The 19782-nt window shown below is 33.6% G+C and overlaps 2 protein-coding genes across 4 annotated transcripts in view; one reads left to right on the forward strand and one right to left on the reverse strand.

Moving 5' to 3' along the window:
- The window catches only part of LOC149800359 (peroxynitrite isomerase THAP4-like), a 93259-nt gene that overhangs the window by 71073 nt on the left and 2404 nt on the right, over positions 1-19782 (reverse strand). For all 3 annotated transcript variants that reach the window (XM_089959986.1, XM_089959987.1, XM_089959989.1), the window contains exons 2-3: positions 14373-14439; positions 3476-3629 (exon numbers count right to left, since the gene is read on the reverse strand). In XM_089959986.1, the coding sequence (XP_089816112.1) occupies positions 3476-3629; positions 14373-14439 (221 nt within the window). The remainder of the gene's footprint in view (positions 1-3475; positions 3630-14372; positions 14440-19782) is intronic.
- LOC149800360 (cell division cycle protein 20 homolog) overlaps positions 16035-19782 on the forward strand; it is a 71019-nt gene continuing 67271 nt past the window's right edge. The window contains exon 1 of the mRNA XM_089959984.1: positions 16035-17559. The gene's annotated coding sequence lies outside the window, so the exon portion shown is untranslated. The remainder of the gene's footprint in view (positions 17560-19782) is intronic.

The raw sequence follows: 19782 nt of genomic DNA on the forward strand, positions 1-19782 counted from the left end.
AAAGGATATGTCATCAATGATATGGCTAAATAGATGGTCCTGTACTAAATCCCTGTAAAACCTAGTTGACAAGACCATTTTATCAAAAATGTCCCCATGCTGGGATGGATCAATGGCCAGTGACAGCAAGACTCTATTATGAAATGGATCTAATGGATCTGGTACAAACCCCAAGCAGTTAGGCTTACAGGCCCGAAGGACATGCTTAGACATGGGGGGGGACTTACACCCAATGCACAGCTTAAAATTGAGTGGACACTCCCCCAATTAGTTGGAAATTGCAAGAGATGAATTGGGGGTTACCAGTGTCCCCCACACGACTCAAAATGGAGGTTGACTTTGGATGTATACTAAGGATGTCAACGTTATCTTTCCTCAACTTATTCTGTCCTTCCTTCCATTTTGATGCCTTTTAGACTATTCCTTTGAGCTTTCTTTGCATTTCATGTGTTTAGATGAAATTCTACTAAAATGACACAAGAACAGAAAACAAAACATGAATTAGGAATTCAGTGTGTAACTAACTCACCAATACTGTAGCCCAGACCTCCTATGTCCACCTATTATACATGGCATGGCAGAGACGATGTACTTAGTGCATATGGTATAAGTTACATGGCTGTCTTTCTTTGCTTTGAACTTTTTGCATTTTATACATTTAGTTGATATTTCTATGGAAACAAAATGAGAATAGAAATAGTATAAATTAGCAATTCATCATGTTACTAACTTGCTCACACCACCCCGTTACTAATGAAGTAAGCAAAAATGGCATCGAGCTAACTTGTAAATGACAACATGAGTTGAACAACAGCATGCTGTAACGTGGTCATAAATAGGCAGTCAGTAAAGGTGACAAAATTTAGAAGAAATCGTAAAAACTAATGTACACAGCCTGTAGATGAATTATTGTACAACACAACAAAACCAAATTTAAAGTTGGATGATAAGATGGCTTGGATTGCTGGGGGTATAATGTACATGCTATCAGTACAGCTTAAAAACCAGCATCAACTGGGGTGGGTGGGTAATGGGCAACAGGTATTGCCTTTTTGTCTATAAGAGAGGGACAGGAAAAGAAAATATGTGTCTTTTAGTGGGACTTGATTAGCATAGAAACAGGCTTATATCCCTAATGTTACTGTGACTGGGGAACATATTTAAAGGAGAACTTATTAAAAACACTCACTCCCCTTCCCATTTTAACAAGGTGACTTCAACTCTTGCAGTTGGTCTCTGCCTCATTTCAGATTTTTTAAAAATCTTGTCAGCATGCTCAATAGCTGATTATACATATGTCAACATAAAAGGAGACATTCCAAATGTGTTGCCCTTGCATAAATTAAGTACTCTACAGATCAATAAATAATAAAATAATTTCTGATGCATTGTATCTAATTGTATTGAGTTTGTATGCCAATACTCTGGTGTGTCATGCAATGAATCTGGTTACAGTTCATTCTGAGTGGTGGCTATCATTTTACTCTGAACAACCAATAAGACCAATCATAAGTGAATCGAACATATTTCACTACATGACATACTAGAAGTGTAGCACCGATATTCAGTACGACTAGACAAGATGTGCAGCATCAGCAAAACTTTGCATAAAAGTGGTTGCAAAATGATCAGTAAAGTAAATCATACAAACAACAAATCCTGAATGTCTTCATTATGTTATCAGTGGCTGAGTATACTAGCATGCAATCAGCAAGGCAAGGGGCAGGGGTGGCAGATTTCAAACCAAGTGAGTTAGTCATTGTTAATTTGAAGAGGGCAAGTGGGTGTTGTTAATAATTTTTCTTTGTGGCTGACATAAATAAATGCATGAACAAATAAAAGGTGGCAGTACAATAAAAATATAATCATTGAAGTATGAAAGTCGGTCACATTTGCCTAGAAATGTATAACTGACAGAGAAATGGATAAACAATTATTATTAACACGCGTTCCAATAACAGTGTCATAAAATGATATAGTATATACTTGCTTGTAAGTTGGGCCAAACTACAAACATCATAAGCCCAGATCTGCAATCGCATAATGCAGATTTGGGTCTATTTTTTGTTTTACTGATTAGGCGTAACAAACTGCATAGACCCAAATCTATTGAAACATTATACAATGGAAGATCTAAGCAAGTTCATATGGCACCTTTCTACCCTTTGGTTTACTTCTGGGGCAAAAATTAGGAGTGATGTGTGATTTAGATTTTTAGCGTAGCTTTAACAATTTTAGTCATATCACTGTCTGCATTGTGGCAGTTTATAGTGATGTCTAGCACTGGGGTAGCATGATGCAGACACGTAGCATCATGTCCCACCAGTGACATTATCCTGACACCAGACAGACCAATCCTAACTAATTTCTTTAATGTTGAGAGCCAAGCAAGGCAGCTGCAAGTACAATTTTTATAAGTCTTTGGTATGATTCATACCAAGTTCGAACCCGCAACCTCCCACATCCAAGGTGGACACTCAAACCACTTAGGCCATCACAGCAGTAGCAAAACGTTAGGATGTAACTCCATAACAGAAAAAAGAATTAAAAAAAGATTCCTTAAATTTAAGAACTTCTTTTGGGTTTCACTTAAATCCCATGCAGATGGCCCTCTACTCCCTGAAATAGATAAACAAAAATCCTACTTTGGACACCCAACTTACAAAATAGTGTGTAAAAGTGGAATTCTTGACCAGTTGATGGCGTTCTCATTGGTAAAATCCCAAGAAATGAATCCTGCTTCTTAAACTATCCAAAAAAGGAATCAAGGATAAAAAAACATTTTTTAAATATGTATTTCATATAAATTTCTAAAAAAGTTTCATCCTCAAAGATAAAAAAGTAAGAAAAACATTAGAAAATCTGAATTTTAGTATAAAAAAAGGATAGTCATTTAACTAGTGCCTGATTACACTGTTATGTTATAGCTATCTGCTAACAAGTGTTAAAAAAGACCACAATGAACTGAAAATTAGGCTGACCAACCCAAAATATTGGGCTGACCAACCTGAATTGAATAATGGGATGACCAACCTAAATTGAATATTGGGATGACCAACCTGAATTGAATATTGGGATGACCATCCTGAAATGAATATTGGGCTGACCAACCTGAACTGAATATTGGGCTGACCAACCAGAATTGAATATTGGGATGACCAACCTGAATTGAATATTGGGATGACCATCCTGAACGGAATATTGGGATGACCAACCTGAACTGAATAATGGGCTGACCAACCTGAACTGAATATTGGGATGACCAACCTGAATTGAATATCGGGATGACCAACCTGAATTGAATATTGGGATGACCATCCTCAACTGAATAATGGGCTGACCAACCTGAATTGAATATTGGGCTGACCAACCTGAATTGAATATTGGGATGACCAACCTGAATTGAATATTGAGATGACCAACCTGAACTGAATATTGGGCTGACCAACCTGAATTGAATATTGGGATGACCAACCTGAACTGAATATTGGGCTGACCAACTTGAAAGAACTGAAGCTCCTCACCATACTTAAAATCTTTGATTGTGGGATAGTGCCCGAACCCATCCTCTGACCGCCATGTTCCCAGAAGCCAGCCTAGAGGCTTAATCAGGTCATGAAGAGGGGCTTCTAAAAAGAAAAGTTGATAGGTTAACTTCCTTACTCCAATATGTCTTCTAATATTTGGATTCTTAATATGTAAAATAAATAAAATAGTAAACTGTATACACAACAGATGTTATATTGTTCACTTGTATATGAAACAGGTGTTAATTAAAATTATATGCACAACAGATGCTAAATTATATACACAACAGATTTTAATTAATATTCACTACAGATGGTGATTTATGCATGCAACAGATGTTTAAAAAAACATAAAACAAATGTTAATTATATACAAAACAGATGTTAAAGTACATACACAACAGTTATTGTTGTTGTGATTTGGATTTTTGTAATGTAGCTTTAATGATTTCCCAGTCATATCACTATGATATCTGCAGTGTGGCAGTTTAGTGTGATGTCTAACACTGAGGCATCATGTGCAGATATGTAGCATCATGTCCCACCCAGTGACATTATTCTGACCCCAGGCTGACCAGTCCTAAAACTAAGATCTTAGTGCTGAGTGCCAAGTGAGGCAGCTGCTAGTACCATTTTTATAAGTCTCTGGTATTTCTCAGCTGGTGGTTTGAACCCACGACCTTCCGCATCCAAACAATAGATGTTATATTATTCACACAACATACAAGGGCCCTGATTCATGAAGCAGTGTAAGTTTATGCACAGAATTTTCATAATTTTTAAGATAATCTTAAACTAGCTAATGTGTTTCACAAAGAGATCCAAAGGTACATTTTGTACTTCTAAGAATAGCTTTAGCATAAGCTACTCTTTTGTATGGGAGGTAAAAAAAAAAAAACAACCTTATAATGGAGCACATTCAAGATACTTACAAAGGATGGAGATGATGACAACAAGAACAGCAATAACAACACAATGACCAAAAAAACTATCAAGCAAAAAATGCCTTGACCTATAGGTCATATTGAATGAAATATAGATTTTATTTCTGATTAAAGAAGATATGGTACATGTCTGTGTTTACATGTGTGTGTGTGCAATATCAGATTTATGCTTTTTGATGACCCTAGGCACTGTCATAAGTTGAAGTACCCCCTCCCTTGTACCCAAAACAAAGCCTTGAAACCAGTCTTTAAAGACCTTTATACTTTTAAATAACCCAAAAAATGTTATAGCTTTATTTAATTGGCAAAATAAATACATTTTATAACAAATCCAGATTTTCATAATTTAAAATCTGCCACTCCCTGAACATTTCTGCCCTCAGCAGCTACCTAGAGAGAGAGAGAGAGACAGAGACAGAGAGAGAGAGAGACAGAGAGACACAGAGAGAGAGACACAGCTGCCTTGTCTGCCTAATGGGAAAGCAGGGTGCATGTGTGTGAGAGAGAGAGAGAAAGAGGGAGATGGTGAGCTTCATGTCGATGAATATACATAATTTAACTCACTTGGAAAAGGAAACAGTTACGGTAGGGCTCTGGTCTTGTATTTTGCATAGGGATAGAATTTTAAAGAAAAAGAATTTCCCTGGCTTTCCTCACTTGTTATACTGGCTATTTAAAAAAGACCTTGTATATCTTAGATGTAGTTTGAAGAACCTATAATTCCCTTTATTTTGGTGTATGATTGATGGGTGTAATATGGGTTATAGAGTATACAGCTTGGCCTTACTCAAGATGTGCACCTTTCAAAAAAAGTGCTAGCTCCACTTGGTCATTTTCACTTCCTGAACTTCAGAGGTTAATTGTATAAAAAAGAGCCAATAACTTTTTTTAAACATTTTATATATTTCGTAATTCATTCATTGCACTTTCAGAAGCGAGTATTGTTTAGTCTGGCAAAATTCATTTTCCCTATTTTAATCGCTGCTATGGATTGTGTACTTTAGACTAATTCAGGCTGATTTTTTAGCACAAAGGAGCAGTCATTTTAGTTAGCAGTGTGCTTAGATCATGTACAATTTCCACATTACATTATTGTAGCATGCAGGTATACCAACATTCTCTCCACTGTGCATGTGTTAAATGCAAACAACTTCACCTTACATACATCACTCTCTAAAAAGTACATAATGACTAGTGAGCGCCCCTTTAAAGAGAACATAGGTATTATTATGGCATGATTTACTTTTGATTGTATCGCTGAAACATTTAAGTTGCAAGCATCAAAACAATCCTTTGGAATAATTCTCCTATATTTCCCCCTAGAGAACAGTATTCATGAGTGTCCGAGTCACTAACAAGTCCAGCCCCACCCTATGATAAAAAGTGAGCTATTTTAAAAATGCACATTACATTTTGTCAACATAGCAACCAATGCTTCTTCCATTATCTATCAAAATATTTATCTGATCACTTCACTATTCTGTTATCTATATCAAAATGGCTATCTGATCACTGTTCTGTTATCTATATCAAAATGGTTATCTGATCACTTCACTCTTGTTATCTATATCAAAATGGTTATCTGATCACTTCACTCTTCTGTTATCAAAATGTTTATCTGATCACTTCACTATTCTGTTATCTATATCAAAATGATTATCTGATCACTTCACTGTTCTGTTATCTATATCAAAATGGTTATCTGATCACTTCACTCTCCTGTTATCAAAATGTTTATCTGATCATTTCACTATTCCGTTATCTATATCAAAATGGTTATCTGATCACTTCACTGTTCCGTTATCTATATCAAAATGGTTATCTGATCACTTCACTGTTCCGTTATCTATATCAAAATGGTTAACTGATCACTTCACTGTTCCGTTATCTATATCAAAATGGTTATCTGATCACTTCACTGTTCTGTTATCTAAATCAAAATGGTTATCTGATCACTTTACTAATTTACTTTTATTTCCTTAAAATACATGAATCTGAAGGTCCTCATGTCGTCATTTCTAATGACAAACCAGCAGAGTCAACCATTATATAAGTGAAGGTAAATTGGACATTTATAAAAATCCTATGTCAGCAGCAAGATTCCTTACTTAGTTCAAAATATTAATAATAGTTTCAGTCGGGTTTTAATTTGACTATTTCTTCAATTATTTGCATTGTACAATGTAAAACCAATATCTAAGGCAAAACAAATCACCATTAATTCATGCTTTGACATTCCCTCCTTGTTTATTAGCTCATCCAGCCTTGTAATAAAATTACACTGTGTACAGTGAGGCGTTATGTAGATCCATTTCTTAAATTCTGGGATTGTCTCACTCTCTGACACAAACACGTACACACTTCATACATTCTCTTAACAACTTTATCTGATTAATATTTGTTAAGTATATAACAAAAAAATAGTTGTAACAAATTGTATTTACTTAATAATACATTCATGCAAAGAAATACAAGTAAATAAAGTGACACAAGATTGAAATCCATATAAGCAATTAGCAGTTCTCCACTGTATCCGTATCTTCTACATGTCCTGAAAACTACATGACTTAAACATTACTTCATGACTTCATCTTCTACAAGTCCTGAAAACTACATGACTTAAACATTACTTCATGACTTAAACATTACTTCATGACTTAAACTTTACTTCATGACTTAAACATTACTACATAACTTAACCATTACTACATGACTTAAACATTACTACATGACTTAAACTTTAGAAACTCTATTTGTTTTCAAAACATTTATGCCCTCCACTGTTAAAAAAGAGCTAAATAGCAATGAAGTCTGATTGAAACAGGTATACATGTATATCTATATAAACAGGTCAACCGAATTTCACTTGCCTTTGCCAAACAGTGAGAACAATTGACTTGGTGCAGCCCACATGTACGCCCATATTTCTGTAAGTCTGTCTGTTGTGACAAGATTTTTAGCAACGGTGGGCAAGACCCATTTAACATATACAAATGAACTGTTGCTAGCATTTCTGTAAACATATGTATTTGACCTAATTAGAATTTCAGCTCTAATTAGATCTTCAGGTCATTAGATCCATCTTTATTTTTATCTTTTGTACAAATTTTAAAACTCTTTGGGACTGGATGTTTTAAAAAAAAGTAAAACATTGTAAGTATGAGTAAGAATAAACTGCTTCATGCAGGAAAAAAAAAGTTCTATTTCTATGCTCTGATTAAATCTTCTGAAAATTCCATGAATTTAATTAGTTAATTATTTAGTTTTTACACAGTTTTAAACTTTTTAGACTTATACTTTTTAATATAAACCTTGTAAGAGCTATTAAGAAAGAACCAATTTAAGTTGGCAAAAGAAAGTAAATGCATCTTTATCTAATAAAGCTGAGACAACAAATAAATACATAAATAGCACGGTTCCCATGCTTTTCTAGTGATAAATTTCCAGGTCATTTCCAGGGGTTTTCCAGTTTGAAATTACTTTTTCAAGGTTCACATATGACCATTACTGAATGAGATTAAAGAACATTTTAGATTATGAAAAATGCATTTTCTAAATCTAAAAATGTTTCTCTTTCAAGACTCCAAAAACATCAAAGTCAGAAAAGACGATCATTTACAAAACCATAAAATGTATCACATGAAACAAGTTGATTATATTCCTATAAACTGGTATGTAAAGTCATTTCAGTGTACAGAATAAAAATTCTAACTTTATTTTGCTGCATTATGTTGCTAAGTGGGAACCACATAATGAACGAAAAGAGTTTAACCCTGAATTTATCTGTGCCAATAAAATCCCAAACAAGGTTTTCAGATGATCTAATCTCCTTAAGACAATCTGGATAAAAATCTATTATTTAAAAAAACATTTTTGAAAAAGGGTTGATTTAAATTTTGACAAAAAACCTTCAAAATAATATACTATTGTATAAACAAGGACTGAATTTTCTATAAAATCAACTTGTCTTCTTGTAATTCGTTAATCCAGTACCCATACCTATACTGATACAGGGGCTCATATTGTTTTTTTAATACATAATACAAGAGAAGACAATTTCTCATTTCAGCTCTGAGGTTCAACAATTTGGACTACAAATTTGGCTTAAAACGAACAGCAGTCCGTTTTCTAATCCAAGTTTCCTCAGAATATTCCCACCCCATTTTTCATATTTGGACATTTTAGTTGGGGTGTGGGGTCATTTCATCAAAAATTTGGAATTTGCCGCCAACGTGTGGTAGTGACATATGGTAGTCACTTACCAGGGGGCATAGAAAATTTAAACTTATGTTATATCGACTCATACCTGCATGAAATCGATAGGAAAACTATTTATTTTCTCAGAAATGGCAAGTATTATAAGTGTCATGTCATTAATCTGCTGACAGACATGACGAAACTATGGCGTAGATGAAACCTGACCCAGTACTCGCCATTTGCATTACTAGTCACATGACTTCACAAATTTAAAATGATGACATCGGAAGTTCTATAGTCACGTGATATCAACAACAAAACTCCTTTAAAATGTTGTTGTACAAAAATTCAATTATATTAAATGAAAATCCTTTTTTGTAAAAACCAGCAATTAGGTCAGTCAGATTTATCAAGCAGAGAGCACATGACAATGTGGTAGTCACGTGATACAACAAAACTCCATAAGTTGTTCGCGGGATATATAAATTGGGAGAATTTGTGTTCTTTCATTTTTGTATTTTTATTACAACCAGTATACGAATTTCATTTAATTTTTAATTTTTTTCTCTCTACAACATTTGAAAATGTGGGTTGTTAGATTTGTGTACTCATGCTACTAGCAATGCAAATCGCAAGTACCAGGTCACATTTCATCAACGGCGCAGTTTTATCTTGTCTTTCAGCAGATTAAAGACATAACGATTTTAATACTCACAATTTCTGAGAAAATAAGTAATTTTCATCTCGATTTCATGCATGTATCACACGATCTAATGCTAGGCCATCAGGTAAGCGGCTACGCTTTGCCACCACCATGTTGGTGTCTCGTGATGCTAGACTGGTTTTCATACCTTCCATGTAAGAAAAGATACAGATATCGAGCTGACTTTGAAAATAAAAGTCTACTAGATGAATGTAATCCACTGAGTGTATGGATTGACTCAGCATGTATGTTTATTTCAACCAATCAAACGATCCATACTGCACCCTCCAAATGTTCTGGTTAGAACTCGATAAATTTAACTCACGATCAGTTTAGTTACGACTCAATTACGTGATTGTTTCATGCATCAAGTGGTGGCAGAAAATTCCTGGGCTTTTCCAGACTTTCATCAATATCTGCGAAATTCAAGGACTTTTCACAGTCGGGGAAAAAATTATAATTTCTCCCGACTTTTCCCCGATAGCATGGGAACCCTGTATGTGAACATAGCACATATATTCATCATTAAAAAGTAAATACATAAATAGCTATGGGAACATAGCACATATATTTATCATAAATCTCAAGGCACAGATGTTCTGCAGAAAAGATAATCATATCAATTTTCTATTTTGAACAGCATTTAAACACCCTAATGTATGCAAATTCTTTCTTATCAAGGATTATGTGTTTTCGCTAAGATGTCATACAATATGCATTTTTCATTTTCTTCATTCTGTAATTTTTTTCTAGCATTATTTTTGTAAAGCCACATGCCTGAAGAAAAAAGGCATATTAAGATTAAATTCCTAAGCAAGGCTCTATGAAATAAAGTAGGAATCAAGAACCTCTGTTTTGATATGTCTGAAGGTCCTGGCTGACAAATATACAATTACATGATTAAATGAGACATTATACAGACTTGTACTAACACATTCAGATCAATAAATATGGCAAATAGATGACAAGGAAATGGGAAGAGCAAAACTCTTCTGCAGACAGATACAAACTTGAAAAAGAAACCTGAAGAAAATGTAATTAATCTATCAATATAATTAGAGTTTTTATTTTGTTGTTCTTATTCTTTTGACTTGATGCAAATTTCTACCTCTATTTGAGTCACTGTTCCACTGTTTGATAATCAGTAAAACCATAAATCTATGTTTTTGACTGAGTAGCCATCTGGGTATATTTTAGCACCATTATATTATTTGGATTCAATTATTTCAACTGAATTTCGGTTTCATGCACAGTGCACCTGATGTATACAAAGACAGATTATAATTTGCATCAATACTAGTTTGCTCAAGTTTACAAAGATGCAGCAATTGTTTTTAATGACAATATTTGCAGCTTTGAGGTACCATTATACACCTAGGCAACAAAAATATGTGTTTCCTATTGCACTGGTTTTAAGATTTGGGTAGGTAAGAAGTTTTTTATTTAAACATTGTATAAGTACTGGGCAAAACTGGCTCAATTAGATGCACAAATCAATTTCAGGATTATGTTTTTTTTACCATGGGGAAAAATTGATAGGGTCAGCAATAAGATACAGGGATGGTCAGCTGACCGGAAACACACATTTTCTTTTGGTTACACATTATGCAGTTTCCATTACTACAACTCTATGGTCTTAAACCAAGTAACAGAAAAAAGAGGAAATAAAGAAGTTTTGACAAATTCAACTAATAATTTATTTCCCTAGAATACAAAGTGAAAATCTGAAAAGAACTTATAGCAATGTACATTAACTCCCGAAATAAACCAAAAGGTTCTATCATCTGTCCTAATGAACGAAAATCTACTTAAGTTTCAGCAGTATTTCAAAAAAAGATCCAACACTAAAGGTGTTGATGTGCCTCTAGTCTCAAATGTACTAATGTAGCAATGTGTCTGTGATGACCTGAAGAGTGATGATGTTCCAACAGTCTTTTGATGAGTCACAAAAATATAAACCAAGACATCCTTGTTTGAATTCACTATAATTCCAAATTAAAGTTTCTGTCCAAGAATATTACTGAGCACTTTGTAATTCCTGAGAACAATTATTTGAATAAATAATTCCAGTCAAATGAAATATTGAACACAATAATAACACTGATTTCTGCTTGAGGAATAAAAATCTTGGTAAAGTAAAGGACTATTACTGAATTGGAAATTCTATTCAAAAGATTCTGTTACCAAAATTATAATAAAGAACATAGTAAACATAATGTCCTTGGCTCAGACCAAGATAATGATCCAAATATTTAACCCACACTCATAAAAATATTAGCTATTTATTATTTGTTTACCAAAGTAAAAATATCTGCTTCAAGTCAGAAACAACATGAACTGGAACAACATGAACTTGATTCTGGACACTGTCAAGTCTAAAATACAATTATCCATGTCATATGAATTAATTTTTTTTACAAACAATACAAATTAAATATACATATCACAGTGAAAATAAAACACAAACAAGTGGGAATAATTAATATCACTATGCAATCATAATAAACCAGTGGCAATAGCGTATTAATTCCTCAATAGAATCACAGTGTCAAAATAAAATTGGAACTAAATACTAACTAACAGCTGTACTGATGTCATTTTTAAAACAACTTTCCATTTTAAATATCCTTCAGTATTAGATGTTCTTTAATATTATCTTTTGTTTTAGCTGGCACATTCTTTTTTTTATCTAAGGACCACAGATTCAGCAGTCACCAGGAAAGAATTCTTAATATTAGTCATTATTGGTATATTATTTAAACATTTATTGTCCCAATTTCATGAGGATATTACTGATTATGGTGATAATGATGATCATTATGACGATTTACTATAAGGACTGTTTTCATTTTTTTTTCATTTTATATAAAGACTGCTGTTATGATCCTAAGTAGTGGAAATGTTGACATGTCACGTGTAAGCACACAGAATTTTTTTTTAAAGTAATGAACAGAAGCTATGAAAAAGAACTTGGTCTACTGGCTTATATTTTTATCCATCTTGATTTATCTGTTGACTAATGGATTACCTATCTGAATACAAACAGTTCCCGACCATTTCATACCACAGATAAAAGGGTAATTTCCTGCCGTGATTTTGGACAGAATTTCATCAAATTGATGTTTTAAAGTCTCACTTGTATATATTTTTCAGACTAATCAACAAGTAAAATGTATAATACACATAATATTTACATATTTTTCACCGAGATCAAATATGAATATGTTTGAAAATAGCCTTATTAGAGAAAGATGCACTACACAGTGATGTCAAGGTGCATCTCAAAACAAACCTCTCTCTCTCTCCAAATCTCACTCTCCACTAACTTATGAAAAACTTTGCACTTACGTGTGCCTGGGTCATGCCGTAAAGTTACGTAACAATTTATGGGAAATGTAATTCTCATTTGTGAAACACCCATAATCACATAGGGATATTGTGTGCAAATACTCAAGAAAATGTTGAGCTTCCAGTGTTTTATGACAAGGTGCCCAGACGTTAATGAATACAGACAACAGATTTACACTACATACACCGTAAATGTTTAAGAATAATAGAAATTGTGAATGCAATGCAAAACAATGAACACATTATCTCCTTCCCACAAACACATCCCTTTCCCTCTATCATTCTTTTTTAAAAAATACAATCTTACAAATATAATTTGTTCTAAGAGTAGCACAAAATACTCACGTTCAGGTTATTTGACTTTTGGGGGGAAAAACGACAAAATATGTAGGGGTAATTGGAGCATAGATGTAATATTATTCATTACAAAATAGTGGCACCATGTTTTCTGGCAATGATGTGTTATGTGCGCTATTTTTCTTAAAATTAAGTCCTGATTTTAACCATGATTTTGTACAAAGGAGCAGAAACAATTTCACATGATAATGTTCAGGTATCTGTCACAAAGTGAAGATTTAAAAATGTTTGTGTCGAAATTGTGAATTCTCTTAAAAGAAAGGGGCAAGAAGTTTGATATGTAATATAATTCTAAAAGAAAAAAGTTAATACGTTATAATTCATGTAAATTTTCTAACAATTCAAGTGTAACAGGGCATTAATACACATGGACTCCAGTTAAAATATTGTTCAAGTTTATCTCTTCTTTTCAGAGGAAGAAAATTGATTTCATTACTAAATGAAATTATTTTTCCTAATTATGTTTCTTGCAGAAAATGACTAAACTTATGCTTTATTTTGCAATGTAAAGTAACAGTCATAAAGTCATTTTAGTCTGTGTTGTCTATGTCTACAATCATACATTCATTTATTCATTCTTTAAAACCATTTGTTTCTTTGTCTAGTCATCCACTGTGCATACCTGTATACAGCTATTATTATTTTCAACAATGCAAAACTTTCCAAATAGGTTTTATCCTTGCTTGAATTGCATGTGCAAGCTATACCTGCACTGCAGTTTGCTTGTTGCTGTCATGGAAAAAGGACTGTTCACTTTCATTTTGTTATTATGTACTGAAAATGATAAATGTCCATGTTTCAAGTTGGCTGTTTGCTGTTATGACTGTTCATCTTACTTTGTTATTATGTAATGAAATTGACAAATTTTCATATTTCCACAATTTCCATTTGCTGTCATGAAGAAAGGACTGTCTTCACTCTCTTATTAAGTACTAAAATTGACAAATTGACATATCTCCATTGGTATGTCATCTGGTGTCAGTAAAGTCAATTAACTTATTTTCCATCTCCATTGAACCCCTGCTATACAAGCACTTTCAACTATACATGTATTCACAGTCCACACTTTACCCCATGACAGTGTCTGAAATGGTCTAAATGGATTTTAACCATGGTGCGATGGATGTACAGATGTATATACCATACCTGCATGAGTAACACTATATGTATACTCTGCTGTGGAGAGGAATAATAAAAAATCTTATGTACTAATTTCTACAGATTTTATGGTAGGTAAGTATAGAGCTAGAAAGACTGTTGAAAGTGACAAAGAGATTTTAATGTTATATATTTTACCTCCAGATGTCATTTTCTTTCTTTGATATAGCAAATTTCTGGCTCTCACAGAATACAAGCTGAGAACCTGTAAAATAAAAATAAGCCAGAGGTCTAGGGAAGACAATTATATTCAGAGTGGAATATTAATAGAAAAAGAAAATGAACATGATGTATGCATGAGATGGTAGGTAATGTAGTCACAAGTTCAAACACTCACATACCTTCAAAATGCCATCTAGTGAATAAATGCAATAGTAGAGGTAAAAATCTTGTAATTTTGTAAATGTTGAATTCGTACCATAATCATTCTTCATTAACATTCCATTACTTAACAATGTCAGGGTTGCCTTGAAGGTCATAGTGTTAAGTAAGCATGTAACTAACTGAACAATCTGTGCCTTAAACAGATTCATCTCAACTATATACCAGATTCATCCCAAGTATATACAAGATTCATCTTAAGTATATACATGATTCATCCCATGTATATACAAGATTCATCTCAACTATATACAAGATTCATCTCAAGTATATACAAGATTCATCTCAAGTATATACATAATTCATCCCATGTATATACAAGATTCATCCCAACTATATACAAGATTCATCCCAAGTATATACAAGATTCATCCCAAGCAGATACAAGATTCATCTCAACTATATACAAGATTCATCCCATGTATATTCAAGATTCATCCCAAGTATATTCAAGATTCATCTCAACTATATACAAGATTCATCTCAAGCATATACATGATTCATCCCATGTATATACAAGATTTATCTCAACTATACACAAGATTCATCTCAACTATATACACGATTCATCTCATCTATATAGAAGATTCATCTCAACTATATACAAGATTCATCTCAAGTATATACAAGATTCATCTCAAGTATATACACGATTCATCCCATGTATATACAAGATTCATCCCAAGCAGATACAAGATTCATCCCAAGTATATACAAGATTCATCCCAAGCAGATACAAGATTCATCTCAACTATATACAAGATTCATCCCATGTATATTCAAGATTCGTCTCAAGTATATACAAGTATCATCCCAAGCATATACAAGATTCATCCCAAGCATACACAAGATTCATCCCAAGCATATCCAAGATTCATCCTAATATACAAGATTTATCCTAATATACAAGATTCATCTCAAGTATATACAAGATTCATCCCAAGCATATACAAGATTCATCCTAATATACAAAATTCATCTCAAGTATATACAAGATTCATCTCAAGTATATACAAAATTCATCACAAGTATATACAAGATTCATCCTAATATACAAGATTCATCTCAAGTATATACAAGATTCATCCCATGTATATACAAGACTCATCCTAATATACAAGATTCATCCCAAGCATATACAAGATTCATCCTAATAATATACAAGATTCATCTCAAATACATACAAGATTCATCCCATGTATATAGGGGGCGCTCACCAGTTATATTGTTCTTTTGACAGAGTGACGTATATAAGGTGAAGTTGTTTGCATTTAAAACATCCATAATGGAGAGAATATTGGCATGCCTCTATACTATATGAATGTAATGTGGATGATATTTCTTTGGAAGGGGCCCCGAGTGGCCGAGTGGTCTAAAGCGCTCACCGTTCCGGATCACTGCCATCTCATCTCTGTCTGCGTGGGTTCAAGTCTAAGGCTCGGCTAGCATGGGTACGTGGGAAAGCCTGCCAGTAGCTTCTCATGGGTCGGTGGTTCATCCCTGGGTTTTCCAGGGTTCTTACTCCACAGTTATACTGGCCGCCATGTATAGCCTATCTAGTGCTGAAAAATGGCGTTAAACCCTACAACAACAACAACAACAACAACATTTCTAAGGATATTGTATTTTTGGAAATTGTACATGATCTAAGCACAATGCTAACTAAAATGACTGCTCCCTTGTGCTAAAAAAATCAGCCTGAATTAGTGTAAAGTACATTATCTGTAGCAGCTATTAAAATAGGGAAAATGAATTTTGCCAGACTCGATAATACCAGCTCATGAAAGTAATCAACTCTTTTTTTTATACAATTTACCTCTGAAGTTCAGGAAGTGAAAATGACCAAGTGGAGCTAGCACTTTTTTGAAAGGTGCACATCTTGAGTAAGGCCAAGCTGTATACTCTATAACCTATATTACACCCATCAATCATACACCAAAATAAAGGGAATGAAAGGTTCTTTGAGCTGTACCTAAGATATACAAGGTCTTTTTTAAATAGCCAGAATAATCAGTGAGGAAAGCTGTGGAAATTCTTTTTCTTTAAAATTCTAATATGAAACTGTAGAGCACCACCATACAGTGAAACCTGTCTTAAAAGACAACTTCTATGTGAGACCACCTGTCTTGAGAGACCATATTTTCAATGCACAAAATATTGATTTCTACCAAAAACATATGGTCTCTCAAGGCAGGTGGTCTCTCACAACAGGTCATAATGCTACATAACATAAAAATCTGTGCATTGAGAATATGGTCTCTCAAGACAGTTGGTCTCACACAGAAGTGGTCTTTTAAGTCAGGTTTCACTGTATAACTTTTTTCACAAGTGGTGTAATAATCAACTTGCAAAATCCTATTGGAAATGTAAGTTTATTTTATCAGTTACCATTACTACCTATGTTGGAATCTGCAAGTTTGGATCTTAGAAGGAACTATTATACTCTGTCCGTTTCAAGTGCAATTTTTTGTATCATTCCGAACAAAGAAAACTACTAAGTATCAGCATATTGGTCAAATTCAACTACAAACTGCACAGACCCAGATCTGCCATAGTCTACTGGCAAATCTGTGTCACTGAAGTTTGTTAGTTGTTATCAGTAACAATCCAAAGAATACATAGCACTGACCCTGATCTGCCAGTATATAATGCAATCAAGTTCCATACTGTATGTAGTTGGACTCAACCTATATGCTGGTATGTATGGTACACTAAAAACAAAATTGCTTTTGATGTTTATAAGTACAGTCTGATTGATATACATGTCCAAATTTGTAGTTTGGACTATGAAAACTGACAACAAAAACAGGTTTTGGACAACCAGTTTATTTCAAGGGATAGTCAGTATAATATGTCACAAATACCTGTGATCTTCCACAACAAAATGTGCAAGTCATCAGAGGTGGTATAATAACAGATTTTATAAGCATGCAGAGAATTTCAGGTAAGTGGGCCTCTACAGATAGCATGAACTTCTGAGTGACATGTATAAGGTGATGTTTTTTGAATTTGCAACATGCACAATGCAGAAAATGTTGGCATACACCTATCTTACTTTCATGTACTGTGGCTGCAATTTCATTGGCTAATGTACTTATGGAAACCGTACGTGATCTTAGCACACAGATATCCAAAACAACTGATCAGTTATATATTAAATTTAATACTCAGTAAGACAGGTCTATATTGTGCAGCAAACACATAGAAAAGATAACTCTTTCATATTTATACAACCTCACCAGTCCACAGTTGTGATTCCTGCATGGTGTTGATATGCATACAATAAATATTGCAGTGACAAAGTGTCAAAGTCCTGACTATGTCCAAATTTATGGAAGATTAGTTATCCTATCATTGTTTTATTACCATGACAAGGTACATGTATAATTAAAGAAAAGCTGTTTCTGATATACTTGTAGTGTGTTACTTTAACAATAAAATATGTTTAAAGTAAGAAGAGGAAGTATTTAGAGCTGGATATAAGATAGCTTGAAGGTCAATTACCTGATATAAATTTAAAGGTCAACAACCTGTGCAAACATTGATGCAGGATCATACTTTAGTGAGCACCAGTTACAATGTCAAATTACAAGTACCATATTTGGCATATATAATGGGACACGATAAAATGATTAATCTTTAGGCTGTCCCAGAACTTACGATGAAACTTTTTCACCTGGGTCATATGTCCCAAGACTTGAGAAACAAATAAATTTGTGTTGAATTTGCAGCCCCCTCCCCCACTGCATACTGCATTAAAATAGATATAAACAAAACTTATTTGAAAATAACATGACAGTAACTAACCCAGTATTGTTATTATTTATTCTCCTTTTTTCATCATGAGCAATTTATTAAAGAAAAGAATACATCAATGCACTCCCCATATGTAGCATATGCATCCATATTGCATTGTGTATCATTTATGTTAGATAACAAATGACATGTTGTTCATTGACATGAGTTATAGAGAAAGGAATCATGTCCGTTGTACTCAAAGATTTGAATAAGTTATCAGACTGAATCCAACAAAATCACAAATGAGTGAGAGGGAAATAACATGGTGTAAGATACAAATGAGTGAGAGGGAAATAACATGGTGTAAGATACAAATGAGTGAGAGGGAAATAACATGGTGTAAGATACAAATGAGTGGGAGGGAAATAACATGGTGTAAGATACAAATGAGTGAGAGGGAAATAACATGGTGTAAGATACAAATGAGTGGGAGGGAAATAACATGGTGTAAGATACAAATGAGTGGGAGGGAAATAACATGGTGTAAGATACAAATGAGTGGGAGGGAAATAACATGGTGTAAGATACAAATGAGTGAGAGGGAAATAACATGGTGTAAGATACAAAATAACCAAGACTGTATTATATCCAGGTTAATTATGTGACAGTATCTCACAAATAAAAATCACTATTTGAAAATATATTCACTGTGAGAGTGAATGACAATTATTTCACTAGCATGAGTTACAAAAGTATTAATGAACCAAGTTATTGCTGTGTGTACAGTACTATTTACCTTACAAACATCAATGCCCATTTGTATCAATTATGATTACAGATGGCAATCAAATAGAAGACTGGATGGAGAATAACACAACTGGTAGCAAGCAATAACCTCACTGTTTTAAATTACCAACAGGATATCAAATACAAAGGTTATTTTATTAGAAAGCAATCCAACCCAAAAGCCAACTCTGGATTCTTGTAAGTGTGCACATTTTTTTATATACAAAGTCGGCTGACTTAAAGAAGCACACTTTGACTAATTTACCAGTATTCATGGCAATTTTGAAAATAAATTGAAAAAATAGTATAGAACAGTTTTTAAAGTGATACAGTCAAGTTGTTTCATTCATGGACATTGATGACCCAGCACCTCCCAGACGATATGGATGAGAAAATAAAATAATTTGATGAATTCTTGAAGGCCAGAAGAGAAGATTATTATTTTGCCAAAAATACAATCATAATGAAACTAATAAGATATGATGACAAAACTACTCTGTACTCTGATCTTGTTCCTATATGGACTTTTGATAAGGGGGTTAAAAGTGAAAGAATTAACATGACTGATGCAGATAAAATAAAATCTGTGCAGTTTCCACAGCAGGAAATGTGTTGCTTCCAATTATAATTTTTCACACTTAGA

This window comes from Sinohyriopsis cumingii, chromosome 5 (genome assembly GCF_028554795.1).
Source record: "Sinohyriopsis cumingii isolate HCF-2022 chromosome 5, ASM2855479v2, whole genome shotgun sequence".
NCBI classification, from domain to species: Eukaryota; Metazoa; Mollusca; class Bivalvia; order Unionida; family Unionidae; genus Sinohyriopsis; species Sinohyriopsis cumingii.